Source organism: Aspergillus aculeatus, assembly GCF_001890905.1.
Source record: "Aspergillus aculeatus ATCC 16872 unplaced genomic scaffold ASPACscaffold_4, whole genome shotgun sequence".
Taxonomy (NCBI): domain Eukaryota; kingdom Fungi; phylum Ascomycota; class Eurotiomycetes; order Eurotiales; family Aspergillaceae; genus Aspergillus; species Aspergillus aculeatus.
Genome location: NW_017962979.1, coordinates 1,995,807 through 2,008,554, shown reverse-complemented (window position 1 = coordinate 2,008,554; position 12,748 = coordinate 1,995,807). Strand labels below are relative to the sequence as shown.

General features: G+C 53.7%; 6 protein-coding genes across 6 annotated transcripts; 2 read left to right on the top strand and 4 right to left on the bottom strand.

Annotated features, from left to right (window-relative positions):
• Window positions 1–260: 260 nt before the first annotated feature.
• Window positions 261–913, top strand: ASPACDRAFT_58793 (uncharacterized protein; the record flags this gene model as incomplete). The annotated part of the gene is made up of 3 exons (XM_020203388.1): window positions 261–512; window positions 621–686; window positions 800–913. The coding sequence occupies 3 exons, from the start codon at window positions 261–263 to the stop codon at window positions 911–913; spliced, it is 432 nt and encodes a 143-aa protein (XP_020058825.1).
• A 313-nt stretch (window positions 914–1,226) lies between these two features.
• ASPACDRAFT_1866199 (tyrosyl-DNA phosphodiesterase 1) lies at window positions 1,227–3,353 on the bottom strand (the record flags this gene model as incomplete). The annotated part of the gene is made up of 4 exons (XM_020197872.1): window positions 2,742–3,353; window positions 2,561–2,673; window positions 2,021–2,477; window positions 1,227–1,940 (listed from the first exon to the last, which is right to left on the bottom strand). Exons 1-4 carry the CDS (start codon window positions 3,249–3,251, stop codon window positions 1,227–1,229), a joined length of 1,794 nt encoding a protein of 597 aa, XP_020058824.1. The 5' UTR covers window positions 3,252–3,353.
• A 51-nt stretch (window positions 3,354–3,404) lies between these two features.
• alg10 (dolichyl-P-Glc:Glc(2)Man(9)GlcNAc(2)-PP-dolichol alpha-1,2- glucosyltransferase) lies at window positions 3,405–5,488 on the bottom strand. Its single transcript, XM_020197871.1, has 3 exons — window positions 4,676–5,488; window positions 4,488–4,625; window positions 3,405–4,434 (listed from the first exon to the last, which is right to left on the bottom strand). The coding sequence occupies exons 1-3, from the start codon at window positions 5,430–5,432 to the stop codon at window positions 3,497–3,499; spliced, it is 1,833 nt and encodes a 610-aa protein (XP_020058823.1). The 5' UTR covers window positions 5,433–5,488; the 3' UTR covers window positions 3,405–3,496.
• A 229-nt stretch (window positions 5,489–5,717) lies between these two features.
• Window positions 5,718–6,997, top strand: psf2 (DNA replication protein PSF2). The gene is made up of 3 exons (XM_020197870.1): window positions 5,718–5,853; window positions 6,051–6,637; window positions 6,715–6,997. The coding sequence occupies exons 1-3, from the start codon at window positions 5,740–5,742 to the stop codon at window positions 6,821–6,823; spliced, it is 810 nt and encodes a 269-aa protein (XP_020058822.1). The 5' UTR covers window positions 5,718–5,739; the 3' UTR covers window positions 6,824–6,997.
• A 176-nt stretch (window positions 6,998–7,173) lies between these two features.
• ASPACDRAFT_76880 (CUE domain-containing protein) lies at window positions 7,174–8,273 on the bottom strand. The gene is made up of 2 exons (XM_020204813.1): window positions 7,871–8,273; window positions 7,174–7,750 (listed from the first exon to the last, which is right to left on the bottom strand). Exons 1-2 carry the CDS (start codon window positions 8,150–8,152, stop codon window positions 7,463–7,465), a joined length of 570 nt encoding a protein of 189 aa, XP_020058821.1. The 5' UTR covers window positions 8,153–8,273; the 3' UTR covers window positions 7,174–7,462.
• A 275-nt stretch (window positions 8,274–8,548) lies between these two features.
• Window positions 8,549–12,652, bottom strand: ASPACDRAFT_76879 (condensin subunit SMC2). The gene is made up of 6 exons (XM_020204812.1): window positions 12,575–12,652; window positions 12,463–12,503; window positions 10,214–12,371; window positions 9,774–10,148; window positions 9,049–9,722; window positions 8,549–8,991 (listed from the first exon to the last, which is right to left on the bottom strand). The coding sequence occupies exons 1-6, from the start codon at window positions 12,599–12,601 to the stop codon at window positions 8,727–8,729; spliced, it is 3,540 nt and encodes a 1,179-aa protein (XP_020058820.1). The 5' UTR covers window positions 12,602–12,652; the 3' UTR covers window positions 8,549–8,726.
• Window positions 12,653–12,748: the final 96 nt, after the last annotated feature.

Here is a 12,748-nt window from a genome sequence, read left to right as displayed (position 1 = left end):
GACATTAAACGAGTACGTAGAAAACAAACGTGATCTCAACAATCCCCTCTTTCTCCAAGCGTCAGCCCCACCAAACCAAACCAAAACAAACAAACAAAACAAACCCACCCCTCCACCCCCACCATTCAACCATTGACCAAGTCACACCCCCTCCATCAATCCATCAATCCATCTGATTTCCCCTCTTCTTTCGTCCCTTTCCTTCCCACTCCTCAACTTCAACCCCCTTTCACGAAAAAAAGAAAAAAACATCCTCCAAAATGTCCGTCTCCGCCTTCACCACCGCCCTCTCGGCCGCCCAGTCCAAGGCCCAGTACACCCCCGCGGTGCAGGCCGCCGCCGACAAGGTCAACGCCGACGCCTTCTCCGCCGCCATCGCGGTCGTCCTGGCCGGCGATGACAGCGCCACCGTCGAGGGCGAGCAGGCCGCCGCCCTGCAGAGCGCCTTCGAGTTCGCCACCCTGCTCGTCAAGCAGCTGGCTTCCGAGCCCGGGCAGACCGAGATGTTGACTGTATGTGTTTTTTGTCCAGAAGAGCTTATCCAAGGAGAACGTTCTATGATCAAATCTTTGGATTGCCGGTGCCGATGCCGATGCTGATTCTTTTGTTTTGCTCTGCAGCTTTACAAGTACTTTAAGCGCTCGAGAAACGAGGAGCCCGCTCAGCCTTCTTTCTATCAGTTGGAGGTGAGTTTACCATCCCACACTGGTCTTGCATTTACCCCCGGAGGCTGGCAGGTAGCCTCCAAGGGGGATTGTGAGGAATAAGCGGGCTAACTAAGCATATCCAAAACCAACAGTCCAAGTACAAGTACAACGCCTGGAAGGAGATCAGCCACATCAGCCAGCAGCGCGCGCAGGCCAACTACATCAAGGAGGTTAACGACCTCATTGAGAAGTACGGTACCCAGTAGAAGAAGAAAGTAAACACACCTACACTTGTTGGCTATGAAACTCTGGGAACTTGTTGCTATCTGCTTTGGGTTCTCCCTGTTTTTTTCTTGGTTCAATTCTCTCTTCCATTTGGCCTATGGGTAGTCGAATGAGTGTGTGTGTCCTCTTGATTATGCAATTTTATGAGCGAAGAAGCATATTCTGCCGTCCCGTCTTGTCTTGTTGGTTCCCTGAATCAAGGGGAGGTTGTCGATTGTATAGAGTTGAGGGGTGTGGGTTGGGTAAGTCATATATACATGTCGAGTGGTCTGGTGTCACTTGGGCTTTCCATTCTCAACCTTCCCATGTCTGTCCAAACCAGTCGGGCTCGCTGTGACTGGCTGTGGCGCACCAGGGGATGTCTTCTGCGTGATACGGGGTTAGAGGGAGATCGTATGGCATCCGGAAGCCGACTGTGACGGCGGCATCGTCTGCAGCGGTAGCGGGGGTGTCTGTTCGATGGCACGGCGTCATCACTGTCTTTGTAGGAGCAGTGGTATCGGTGTCCGGTGATCCTCTGGTCAACAACTCCGGCCACACCACCACGCCGATCTCCCAGCTGCAGATCCGCACCTCCCCGTTCGCATTGACCGCCGCACCCCACGCCTGTGTAGACAGATTCGCCGACGTGACCATAGCCCAATCGATCGTCACCATCTCTTCCGTAGAGAACCGGATGTATGTTTTGATATGCGGCGCCGCACGTCGGCGGCCCGCTTCGCGTCGTGGTTCGGCGGGTTGCTGATCATCATCATCATCATCATCCCCTGCCCAACGGCACAGAAAGGGGCGCATATACTGTAGCTGCTTCTGCTGAGCCGCGCTCTGCAGTTTCATGTGGATAGAGCCACCGGATCCGTACCCGTTCAAGGAGCGTCGGATCTCATCCGGCGTGGGGAAGACGATAGAGTACCGCGGTTGGGAGGCCTCTCTCTTAGGCGCCAGGGATGCGAACAGGACATCTCTCAGCCATTTGTCTGTTTGCCCAAGTGACGCCACCGAGGAGATCTGGAGCAGATCAGCATGATCACATACTTGCAGTAGTAGCAGTAGCACAAGCGCCGATACAGACAGAACCTCAAACTCACCTGAACAACAATGTGCGGCCTCTTCTTCTTCTCCTTCTCCTTTCCTTCGGAGCTGGCTTTGCCCTCCATCTTGATATCACAAACGGCGAGAGGCACATCCTTCAACACATCCTTCAACGCCACCCACCCCCAAAGCGTCTTGACCCGCGCATCCGCCTCGCTCAACTTCTGCTTGGACGGCACGCTGGCAACGAGAGCCGCCCGCACAGCCCCAAAATCATACTGGCGCAGTTGCCTGACCAGCGGACCCGTCTTCTTGAACCCATACTCAGCCAAATAAGCCAGCAGGTCTCGTTTGAACCTGGCTCCTGATCCGGGGAGTTGTTGATGGTCGTCGCTTTCGCTCGGATCAACTGTATCTCTCCTCGTGCTCAGCGGAAGGAGAGGGGATCGCCACACCGCTTGGGTCATATTCGCCCAATCGCCCGGGATCATGTTGGCCGTGTGGATGACAACTCTATTTCGTCAAGGTTTAGCTCATAGCTCCCCATTCACATACACACGTACACTTCATACTAGGGCAGCGGGAAAGAGACGCACTGGGCACAGTCATCGTGTCGCAAGAGAACCATCATCTTGGAGTGATGGGTCCCGAAGGCTTCGGGCATGTAGGCCACGATCGCCTCGACATTGGGGTATCGTGCGCATGCTTCCTGAGGTGGAGATGTTAGTCAACTGTGATTCTCTGAGGTTCTTCAATTCGTGACGGCAAGAAACATACATCAATGCGCACCCGGTTCGGCGCCTCTCGCTTCCACGACCCGTGCACCACCTTCAGCTTGACAAGGGCTCGCACGTCCTCGTCGAATTGGCTCATCAGGAAATCTACATCGTGGAGGTAGTTGAATTGCCAGCATTCGCGGATCATGGGGTCGCCTAGGATATCGCGGAGTCGGACCGTGTCGACATTGTTGCCGGAGGAGGGTGAGAAGTCTCGGATGTGGGTGAGTTGGATGGGTGAGGGGAGGACTTTCTGGTCCAGACTGCATGGCTGTGATTTACTTGGCGAGGAGGATATGGAGTCGTGGGCTGGTGGCGGCGGTGGTGCGGGGTCCCTGAGGGAGCGGGATGATAATGGAGGTGTAATGGAGCGGTGCAGCGAAGCTAGGGGTCTGATGGAATCGGTGCTATCGTCATGACTAGGCGCATGACCTTCGCCAGAGCCCTCGTGCTTCGTAGTTGTCGCGAGAACTTTTGCTCGTTTCGAAGGACGGTCTGGTTCGTCCATCATGGAGGCAGATTCAATGAAAGCGAACAAAAAGTTGGAGAAGTGAGGTTGGTGCGGAGAAGGAAGTGGGCGGAACAGTCGATTTTCGGCTTGCGTACCACCGCAGCTGCCATGCCACCATTGAAGGTCTACTATCATCTTTGATACGTTGTCTGGCTAGTTTACCACAAATAATCAATTGGATACACTAATAATACACTATTTTACAGAGATTCTATATACTATACACTCTCAACCTAGCCCCAATCTCACCACATGAACCGCTGGATCTTGCCTGGTTCCTGCGGCCATTCAAACCCACAGTACAAGAAAATGTATCCGGTCACCGCGTTAATAACCAAGAACCAGTAGGTCTCCAGGAACAACGGAAAGTTTGTAGCCATCTTTGCGTTGAGTTCATCAATAGCAGTCTGGGGACGCCGGTGCACCAACGGCGTCGGCTGCGGCGGAAGGTGAAGACGCCACATGACCCACGGAATGATGAAGTATCGTGGCTCAACCAGAGGAGCAGTGATGAGAGACAACGCCGTGGCCGCGAGCCAGACGAGCACGAAGCTCACCTGCGGCGCCCCTTGCTGCTGCTTCTGGCGCTGAATGAGGTGGGCTTGAATCCTGGCGAATGCCTCCTCGGAAATGGGCTCCGGCTTGGGTGCCGCCGGCTTAGGTGCCTTGACAGCCTTCTTTGCTGTCTTCTGCTTGCCTTCCGCCTTCTTCTGAGTCGGCTCTTTCTGCTGCTCCGGGTACTGCCAGGCTGCAGGTTGCGAAATCTGCCTCATCTGGGGCGGCTGAGGGGCAGTGGAGAAACCGAGGGCAGAGATTGCCATCCATGCGCAAAGGAAGTAGACGACAACCGCGGCGTACTTGACCGCTGGATGGGTTCGTAGAAGAATCCGGAAAGCGTAGAAGACGTAATGACGGTTGTCAGCCAGCGTAAATGGATGCACAATGGTATTGAAGTGGACCACAGCTAGCATAATTGGGATCACAATAAGTGCTGTCAGCAACTTTGGGAGTCCCTTCTGTTTCTTGGGGAAACCGAAATCGATAAACTTTGGAAGGAGGGACTTGGGAAGAGCCAAGTTGATGACGGGTCCAAGGAGTAGTGGCCAGGAGAAAAACACAATGTAGGGCCAGATGTAGAGCATCTGCGGCAGATGAATGCCCGCAGTGTGGAATTCCTTGTGCCCTGGGGATTATCAGTGGGCGACATGAGGGCTTTCTGCAGACGGACAAACTCACCTAGGACAACACCATCATTCCAGAAGACGAATGCACCAAATCCGGCGAGGATGAGGAGGTACGGAATAGAAGTACTGATCACGGCGCCGAGATTTCCCACGGCAACCGTTAGCAGTGAAATAGAGGTTTTGAAATAATCTAGAATTGTCAACCAAGCCAACAACAAGCCTCAGGAACAGAAAGCCCACCTTCAATAGACGCCTCCGAGACGAGAGGGTCGTACAGCTCATTCTGCCATCCCTGTCGAGCAATATCCGCGAGACCCGACGACCGGCACGGCTTAGATTTTAGTCTCAGCTGCCGGATAACCTGCAGTCCGCCTAGAAAGATAGCTCCCCAGAAGATGTTCGTCTGTCTAAACGCCAACGCTAGCAGTCCGAGGAGAATGAAAGCCCCGGTCTTGAGTGGAGCCCACGCGCCGTCTGCGGAACGTTTGAGGTCCCAGTTGTATGCTTCAACAACCACCAGCAAGGCAAGAATATCGGTGTAGTAAAGCCCAGAAAAGAAGAAAATGGGCGGGAAGAGGCAGATGTTCAGCACAGTATGGCTGAGCCAAGCCCCAGAGGGACGTGTATTGCGAGTCTTGCGCAATCTATCCAACAACGTCTGCAAGCGATACGGTAGCGCAATGGCAGTAGCTGCCACGTTGGTCGCACGCAGCACTTCCGGGGTAAGCTCCGTAGGCGAACCACGAAGGAACAGAAGAACCGCGCACAGCCCATAGGACCAGAGATACAGCCCCGGAGGAGTGGTAATTTTAGGATCCCAATGCGTCCATTTGTGAGCCCAGTAAGCCTGTGCTTGAGGAACGTGGAACGCTTCGTCCAGATATGGTTCGGGGACGTGAGCATTGATCCTGCTCAGCCAGATGGGGATCAACAGCAAACAAAAGGGCACGGCATAGCGAGCGGCCAAAACCACGCCTGACTTCGGTTGCGCATTCATGATGAAGGATGCCTTTTCAAAAGAAACTCATGCTTTCACAATTGGAGGGGAAAGTACAGTACAATATGGATCAAGTCCAACAGCTCCGAAAAAGGGAAGAATAAATGCCGCTGCAAACCGGGCAAACAGACCGCCTTCCCACACGCCTGTCAATCTTTCTTTGATCTTGAATGGCATGACTGAATAGATCGTCGTTCACATTTTGCTCTCTTTTCAGCCATTAGAAATTGATCACAGGGCATGGGCCGTGTTCCTCTGCTGAGCCTTCGATCTCTTTCCATCGCCCAATTTGCCTGACTGAGGGACAATGGCCTTTCCCCTCCCGCGGGGCATCACGCCCCCGGAGATCTCCTTTCTGGCCGAGATGGAGATGGTCACTATCCTGCCGCGTCAGCGTCTGGAAGGCCTGGAGTTGCTTGGTGTAAGTTCTGGCGATCGAGAAAGCACTCCTGAAATGCTTCAATCCATTTCCCCGTTCGCCTTATTAAGTCGGATTTCCATAAACCACTCACTCACATGCAACCGAGCCGCGTCTCTATACTCCTTTCCCCACTCCGCACCAGCATCTCGCTCTCGCTCTTTGCGCATATGGAAGAATCTAAAGCTCGAATGCACTAGGGCCCCGTTAAACCTCTCATTCCCCCCCGACGCGCCTCCCTCCCCCTCTGGCTCGCGCTTCTCCTCAAACGCCAACGACGCGCCAACATCCTCCCGCCCTCGTGGCTCCATCCGGAGTCCCTCTCCTTCATCCTGGACATCGAGACCCAATACGAAGAATACAAGGACACCTTCTCCCCGCCGCCGCCCCTACCGGGCCAACCCCTCCTCCACGACCGCGGCGAGCCCGCCGTCGCCACCCCGCGCTACACCCCGGACGGCGAGAAGTACTACCCGGCGCCGCCGTTTCTGCCGCAGAACGTCGCGCGCGACCATGTCCCACCGCAGGAGCTGCAGACGCTGCCCTTCCACTGGCTCGAGGTCGGGAATATGCTTCTGGACGCGGCGAGCGACGACCTGGTGGACCCCGACCAGACCCGCCGGCTGCTGAAGGAGCTGCGCGAGGTGCGCATGGCCAAGATCCGGTCCGGCGTGGACGCGCTGGATGCCGCGGCGATGGGCGGAGGCGGCGTGGCGCTGACGGGCGTCGGGGCAATCGAGCTCGGTGAGGGACGGAGGTTTATCTCCGGGGTGGTCGATGGGCTCCGGTATGATCATTTCCCGTGTACATCACGGGAAGGTTCTTCTTTGGTTGTTGCAGCTGGCTAACTTTTCTGGTCCTTAGACGCATCGGCGCATCCAGAGAACAGGCTCGGAGGGAGGAGCTGGCGGAAGAGATGGCTAACGGTGGATACGATGCGACGCAGGACGATGACGATGAAATGGAATTCTAGATCTCGGGAAGACGGCCCTTCACTTTTTATGACACAGGGGGCTCATCTGCAGTCGGCGTTTTATGGAGACGTACAATACTTTTTTGTTCATGGCATTTTGCAGCACCCAAGCGGGAAAGTCATATGTATATATACCCTCTCGTATTCTTTTGATCACAGATTTACTTTACCGCATACAGTGCATATCAATCTGGTCCATTTACTTTAGACATGATACGATCGCGCCTTGTATGAACAAGCCACGCCCTGCAAGAAAGGGTGAATCCGCCCAATAGGGACAGCAACCTACAGCAACTTACAGCAAAGTCAACACCAGCATCTCGAAACATTGAAAATGTCAGAGCCGAGACGAGCCGAAAAGGTACTGTCAGCATTGATCAAATCTTGAACCATCCTCAACGCCGAACAAAAAAAAAAACAAAGGTATAAAACTAATGACGAGAGCTGAAAAAGCCCCAGGTCACAAAAAAGGAAATGAAAGGACAATCCAAATTTGACTGGAAGAGAAGTCTGAAGCGAGATGAAAGCCCACAACGATCCCATGCATATATGCAGGCCGTGCTAAGTCACAACGAAGAAATAGTGAATAGTAGAGAGGGGAGAGCCTGAGCGCAGAGCCACATTAAAAAAGGGGGTCCCTCATTGAGCAGCAGCCGTCTGGTCCTTTTGCATCATCTTCCTCCTCGCCGCCAAGATCATGTCGTCCCTGCGCTTCTGGAGCAAGCGCTGCCGCTCCTCCTTGCTCTGCGACCAACCCGTGGAGGACTGAGCCTGTGAGGTCGCGGAGTCCTCGTCTGCGCCGACTTTCGAGCGAAGGTTGTACCGAGAGATCAGGTCCTGGCCGTCTGCCTTGGGCGCAGCGGTGGCGGGCTGTACTGGCGCGGTGGGGGTGGGGATGGCGATCTGGGGTTGAAACGATGGAGGGGGCTATCGACGTTACATGCGGCGTTAGTTTGAACCCTTGTTCCGACTGCTGAGTCTCTCCCTCCCTCCGGCAAGAGAGGGTGAACAGTAGCAGAGTGCTACTACGTTAGGCGCAAGACTTACCACTTCTAGGCCACGACCCGTCAAGATTCTTTCCGTAGTAGCGGCCATGTTCCCTCCGTTGCGTTGTAAGTCCCACATGATCTCGCGATGGCTAAGCTGAGGAAACATCTGCGAGATCTGCTCAACGTGGGCTGGATCGACGCCATTTCCTCGCGTGCGGCTACGACCGTTTCCGGCCCCAGCATCTCCATCACGGTTGAAGAACCATCGAATCACGAAGAAAGAGACAACGGCAAGGGTGAGAAGGGAGGGGATGTTCAGGGACGGTTCTTCGTCAGGCATGGTGATGGGTCACGTGTGAAGGAGGGGACTGCGTCAGTGTGGGAAGACTCGAGGGATGTCAAGAGGTGAGAGGCGCGGGATCGCCGAAAATGAGTGAAAGAATATTTCTGGCCTCACGTCACCCGCAACAGGGGCAAATTGTCGCTAAAAGGTAAATACCGGGGACGGGGATGTTGGTTAAGTTGAGGAAAGCCGCGGCAGATCAGGGAGAGCGGCGATGTGGTGGCGGTGGAGCAGTCGGGAGGGCGGAATGGAAGGGCGGAATCCCTGCTGGATTAACGTTACTTCCGCTGACGGCATCCTGCCCACTGACTCGTACTCGTATTCGTACGTCTCTTGAGCAGCACATATACACCACCATTCTCGGCTATTTCAAGAATGCCGTGTTACTATCAACAGATGTCATTAATTTTAACAGCAAAGTCATCCAGATTCATATACATCATCCGAAAACACCTCATCCAGAAACCCCCATGACCCGGTCATATAAAAAGCTTCCTGTCCCAGTCCTTAACCAGAATAGCCCAAAAGAAGTATGCACAAACGAAGAATCAAGTCTCTATGGAGGGCGAACTTATTTCAGATCCGCAGCAGTCAAAGCTTGGACCACACTGGTACCCTCGCTGAATCTCGTGCGGAAGATACGGTTGGCGTTCTGGAACATACCATCCTTCAGCGACACCACGATGAACTGAGATCCCTTGAACCGCGTCTTGATCAAGCGACCGATATTCTGCGTGTGTGAAAGATCCAGAGCGGCATCAACCTCGTCCAGAATGTACATAGGGGCCGGCTTGAATTGCAGCAGCGCCATGATCAAGGAAAGGGCAATGAGAGACCTGCTCATCTGTAAGTGTCCATACACGCAAAGGCTTTCTCCGTATGGTTTCACATACCTCTGTCCACCACTCAGTTCCGTCAAGCTCTGCTTCCAGACCTTACCCAAAGAGACCTTGACTTCCAGACCATCGGTGATATCCTTGCCCTCTGGAGGATCCAGCTTGGCGAAACTGCCCGGCAGAAGCTCTGAGAAGATCTGACCGAAGTCACCATTGACCTTAACCCATGTCTTGTGAAGAGCCTCCTTTTTGTATTCATTCAGGTTGATGATCGTTTCCTCGATCTTGCTCTTGTCCCGATTGACAGTCTTCATCATGTTCTTCAGCGCAGCTTCCTTCTTCTCCACGCTGTCGATCATGTTCATGACCTTGGGATTGATCTTCTTCTTCATACCCTGGGACCGCTCCGTAAGATTCCGCAGAGTTGATTTGCACTCGGCGATGTTGTGGTTTTTGAAGTCGTAGGGCGTGTTGGATCGTCCAAAGTTATCCTTCTCGACTGCGATCCACTCATGCTCGTTTTCCATATGAGCAACCGTCTGCGCAGCCACCTGCTGGTCCTTTTGTAATTTCTCCAGCTGATGGCCCAACTTCTGCATTTCGAGGCCGCCTTCAGTTATTTGGGAGCCTTTAGATTTCATCGCCACTTCTAGTTCGCGTAGTTCGTTATCAAAGCCGCTGAGCTTGGCTCGTTCGTCATCAAGCTGAGCCTGTGCAAGGTCGTGTGCATCCTATGACATTTTTAGCAAGCAACTTGTCACTGCGATCATTCGCTTGCCTACCTTGACCCGAGCCTGTTCTCTCTTCAATGATTGAATCTCCTCCAGCTGAGCCTTCAGTGTGTTTTCAGCTTCGGAGCTTTGCTCCTCCGCTGCGGACAGGTCACTGCCAACCTGTTCCAGTTCCAACCTGGAGTTCTGGAGCTCCTTCTGTAGGGTCTTCACGGAGTTGGAGTTCTTAGCAAGCTTCTTCTTAAGAGAGTCCAGAGATGCTTGCAGCTCTGCCAGCTTGCTGTCCTTGTTGTCGTTGAACTCGCTCATGTCCTTCTCAATTCGCTTGATATCCTTGGATGCTTCTGTTTGTCGAGTCTTCGCGTCAGAAATGTTCTGCTTCAGCTGCTCGATATTCGCTTTCATCTCTTCGACGGCTTGAATGATCTAGTTCCAATTAGCTGCTGTTGTGAATTGTGTGATTTGAGATATGCATCGTAGACTTCTCCTACCGTTGAAGACGAGTTGCCGCTAATCTGCTCTTCTGTAAGCTTGATCTCGTGCGTTTTGAGATCCAGGTCCTGCTTGATCGTTCGGGCTGCGTCAAGCTTCTTCTTCTCCTTCTTCATGGTCTCCTCGACGGTGGCGAGGAGTCGCTCTTTGCTGCGGATCTCTCTGGTGATCTCATTCAATTTCCCGAGCGTCACGAGCACACCACTTGAGTTCGGGGAGCTGCCACCTGACAGTGTACCCGAAGGGTCATAGACGTCGCCTTCGAGCGTTACACTCTTGATGCGAACGGATGGATCGAAAGTGACGCGCTTGGCCGTCTCAGCATCCTGGCAGATCAAGGTATTGCCAAAAACATAGTTCATTGCCGCCGTAACTTCCTCGTCGTAACCGATTAGTGACAAGGCAAGGTCAACCTTACCAGGGGCGATATTCTGAGCAGCTCCGATCTTCTCTGCGGAGGCCCTGAAAGACGAGATCTTGTTCAAGGGAATAATTGTCACACGCTTCTTAAGCCTGCCGTTCTTCAGAAGTTGGGTACCAGTCTCGGCAGAATCAACGACAACGTTGTACAAGCGTCCACCAGCGCAAATCTCCAACGCAGTTGCAGCTTGAACCTTCTCCTTGTCCAAGGCAAAAAGCTGCGCAACAAGACCCTTAACCTTGGAGCGATCGAAATGAGGGTGAGGATCAGCGTATTGGAAATCGATATTTGCGACCTTCCTCTGGAGCTCGTCAGCTCTCCGGCGCAGCTCGCGGATGTCCCTTTGCAGCTCCGCCTGCTCCTGGTTAAGCTGTTCTTCTCTGCCTGGCTCATATCCCAGCCTAGTAAGCTCAGTCTCCAACTTCTTAGCCTGAGACTTCAAGCCTTCCAGTTCTTTGAGAAGATCGGAATTCTGCTCTTTTGCCTTCTTCGCCCTGGGCTCTTCCTCCTTGATTCTCTTTTCCAAGTGCGCGATTTTCAATTTGGCTTGCTCCTGTTCCGTCGCAGCTGCGCTTGCACGATTACGAGCATCCTGCAGCTGACCCTGATAACCGCTCTCCTGGCCTTCTTTCGAAGCCACACCGGTCTGGAGTGTTTGCAGTAGTTCCTCTTTCTGCTCCACCTCGGAGGTCTGGGCGTCCAGATCTGCTTTGGCGGCATCGAACTCGGCCTGCATCTTATCGTAGACCTTCTTCTTCTCCTTAAGGGCCTTTTCCAGGTCGCTAACTGCTTTCTGGGATTCCTTCATTTTCTCCTTCTCCTCGGAGATGCTAGCATTCTTGAGGTCGAATACCGTAGTCAATCGGACGAGCTCGTGCGAGTTAGACTTCACTTCGTCTTCCAGGGCCTGGAACTTGCCGCCCTTACGGAGCTCCTTATCACGAGCGGCCTTGACTCTCTTCACATCGTCCTCCAAGTGGGCGATCTCGCCCTTGAGCTTCGTTGCGCTGTCCTCAAGCTCCTGCACCCTCCGTCTCTTATTCTCACATTCCTCCCCCGTCACACGTAGCCGCTCATTGCTCTTCAGGTAATCATGGGCCACAACCAGCCGCGTCAAGCGCTCCAGGTCATTCTGAGTCTGCTGGAAATCCAAGAACGCTCGCTTCTCGGACCGAAGCTTCTCCAACTTGGGCTCGATTTCCTCCTTCAGCAACTCCTCGATCTCGCGCAGTTTGAGTTCCTTCTTGCTCATGGTCTTCACCGCCTTCTCCCTCCGATCCTCGAACATCCGCGTACCCGCCGCTTCCTCGATCATCGACAGGATCTCGACCGCCTTCATGTTCAGCACCTTGGTGATCTTGCCCTGCATGATCAGGAAATTGGGGTTGTTGATATTCAGCTGCACGCTCTGAAACAGATTCTGGACGGTCTGCTGCTGCGCGCGGTGGCCGTTGATGAGGTACTTGCTCGTGCCGCCGAGAACGATCTGGCGCGTCACGGAGATAGTCGCATACTCCTCGAAGCCGATGGGCGACTTGGCCGTGTCGCGGTTGTCGAAGACAATGGTCACGCTGGCCTTGGTGACACCGGCCTGACCGCGCTTGTAGATGAGATCCTGGAGGTTCTGGGCGCGGACGGTGCTCATGTTCGTGATACCGAGAACGAAACAGATGGCGTCGAGGATGTTGGATTTTCCACTACCGTTCAAGCCGGTGATGGAGTTGAAGGAATCGTCCCTACAGGCAGAAAGTATAAATCATCAGCTGTCCATGCCCAGGATTTTTCGCAGATCGAGTAAGTTTATTCAGCGACCCAGTAAGCGCATACCATCCTGAGATAACCGTACGCACGGCATACGATTTGAAGCCCTGTTGAGATTGAACGGAGTCAGTAAATCACATTCACATGTATCTCTTGCGGACGGGGAGAGCGGACTCACATCGATGATAATTTCTGTAATCCTCATGGCTGCGACTCGGATTCTGCCCCATCAACTACAATTCCGGGTGCATAGGCGATGAGGGGGGGTTTGGTGTGTGTCGCTGGTTCGATCGGGAATTGTTTTCGCGGGCGGTGTTTTGCGCGGCGGCGGGCAGCGTGTTTACTGTTTGCT

Excerpts from the sequence above, each read along its gene's own strand:
- ASPACDRAFT_76880 (XM_020204813.1), bottom strand. The coding sequence starts at position 8,152 with ATGCCTGACGAAGAACCGTCCCTGAACATCCCCTCCCTTCTCACCCTT. Across the intron at positions 7,751-7,870 it reads CGGGTCGTGGCCTAGAAGTG|CCCCCTCCATCGTTTCAACC; the intron begins GTAAGTCTTGCG and ends TAACGTCGATAG.
- ASPACDRAFT_76879 (XM_020204812.1), bottom strand. The coding sequence starts at position 12,601 with ATGAGGATTACAGAAATTATCATCGAT. Across the intron at positions 12,372-12,462 it reads CGTACGGTTATCTCAGGATG|GGACGATTCCTTCAACTCCA; the intron begins GTATGCGCTTAC and ends TTCTGCCTGTAG. Across the intron at positions 10,149-10,213 it reads GCGGCAACTCGTCTTCAACG|ATCATTCAAGCCGTCGAAGA; the intron begins GTAGGAGAAGTC and ends AATTGGAACTAG.
- alg10 (XM_020197871.1), bottom strand. The coding sequence starts at position 5,432 with ATGAATGCGCAACCGAAGTCAGGCGTGGTTTTGGCCGCTCGCTATGCC. Across the intron at positions 4,626-4,675 it reads CTCGGAGGCGTCTATTGAAG|ATTATTTCAAAACCTCTATT; the intron begins GTGGGCTTTCTG and ends TGACAATTCTAG. Across the intron at positions 4,435-4,487 it reads GAATGATGGTGTTGTCCTAG|GGCACAAGGAATTCCACACT; the intron begins GTGAGTTTGTCC and ends GATAATCCCCAG.
- psf2 (XM_020197870.1), top strand. The coding sequence starts at position 5,740 with ATGGCCTTTCCCCTCCCGCGGGGCATCACGCCCCCGGAGATCTCCTTT. Across the intron at positions 5,854-6,050 it reads AAGGCCTGGAGTTGCTTGGT|GGCCCCGTTAAACCTCTCAT; the intron begins GTAAGTTCTGGC and ends CGAATGCACTAG. Across the intron at positions 6,638-6,714 it reads GGGGTGGTCGATGGGCTCCG|ACGCATCGGCGCATCCAGAG; the intron begins GTATGATCATTT and ends TCTGGTCCTTAG.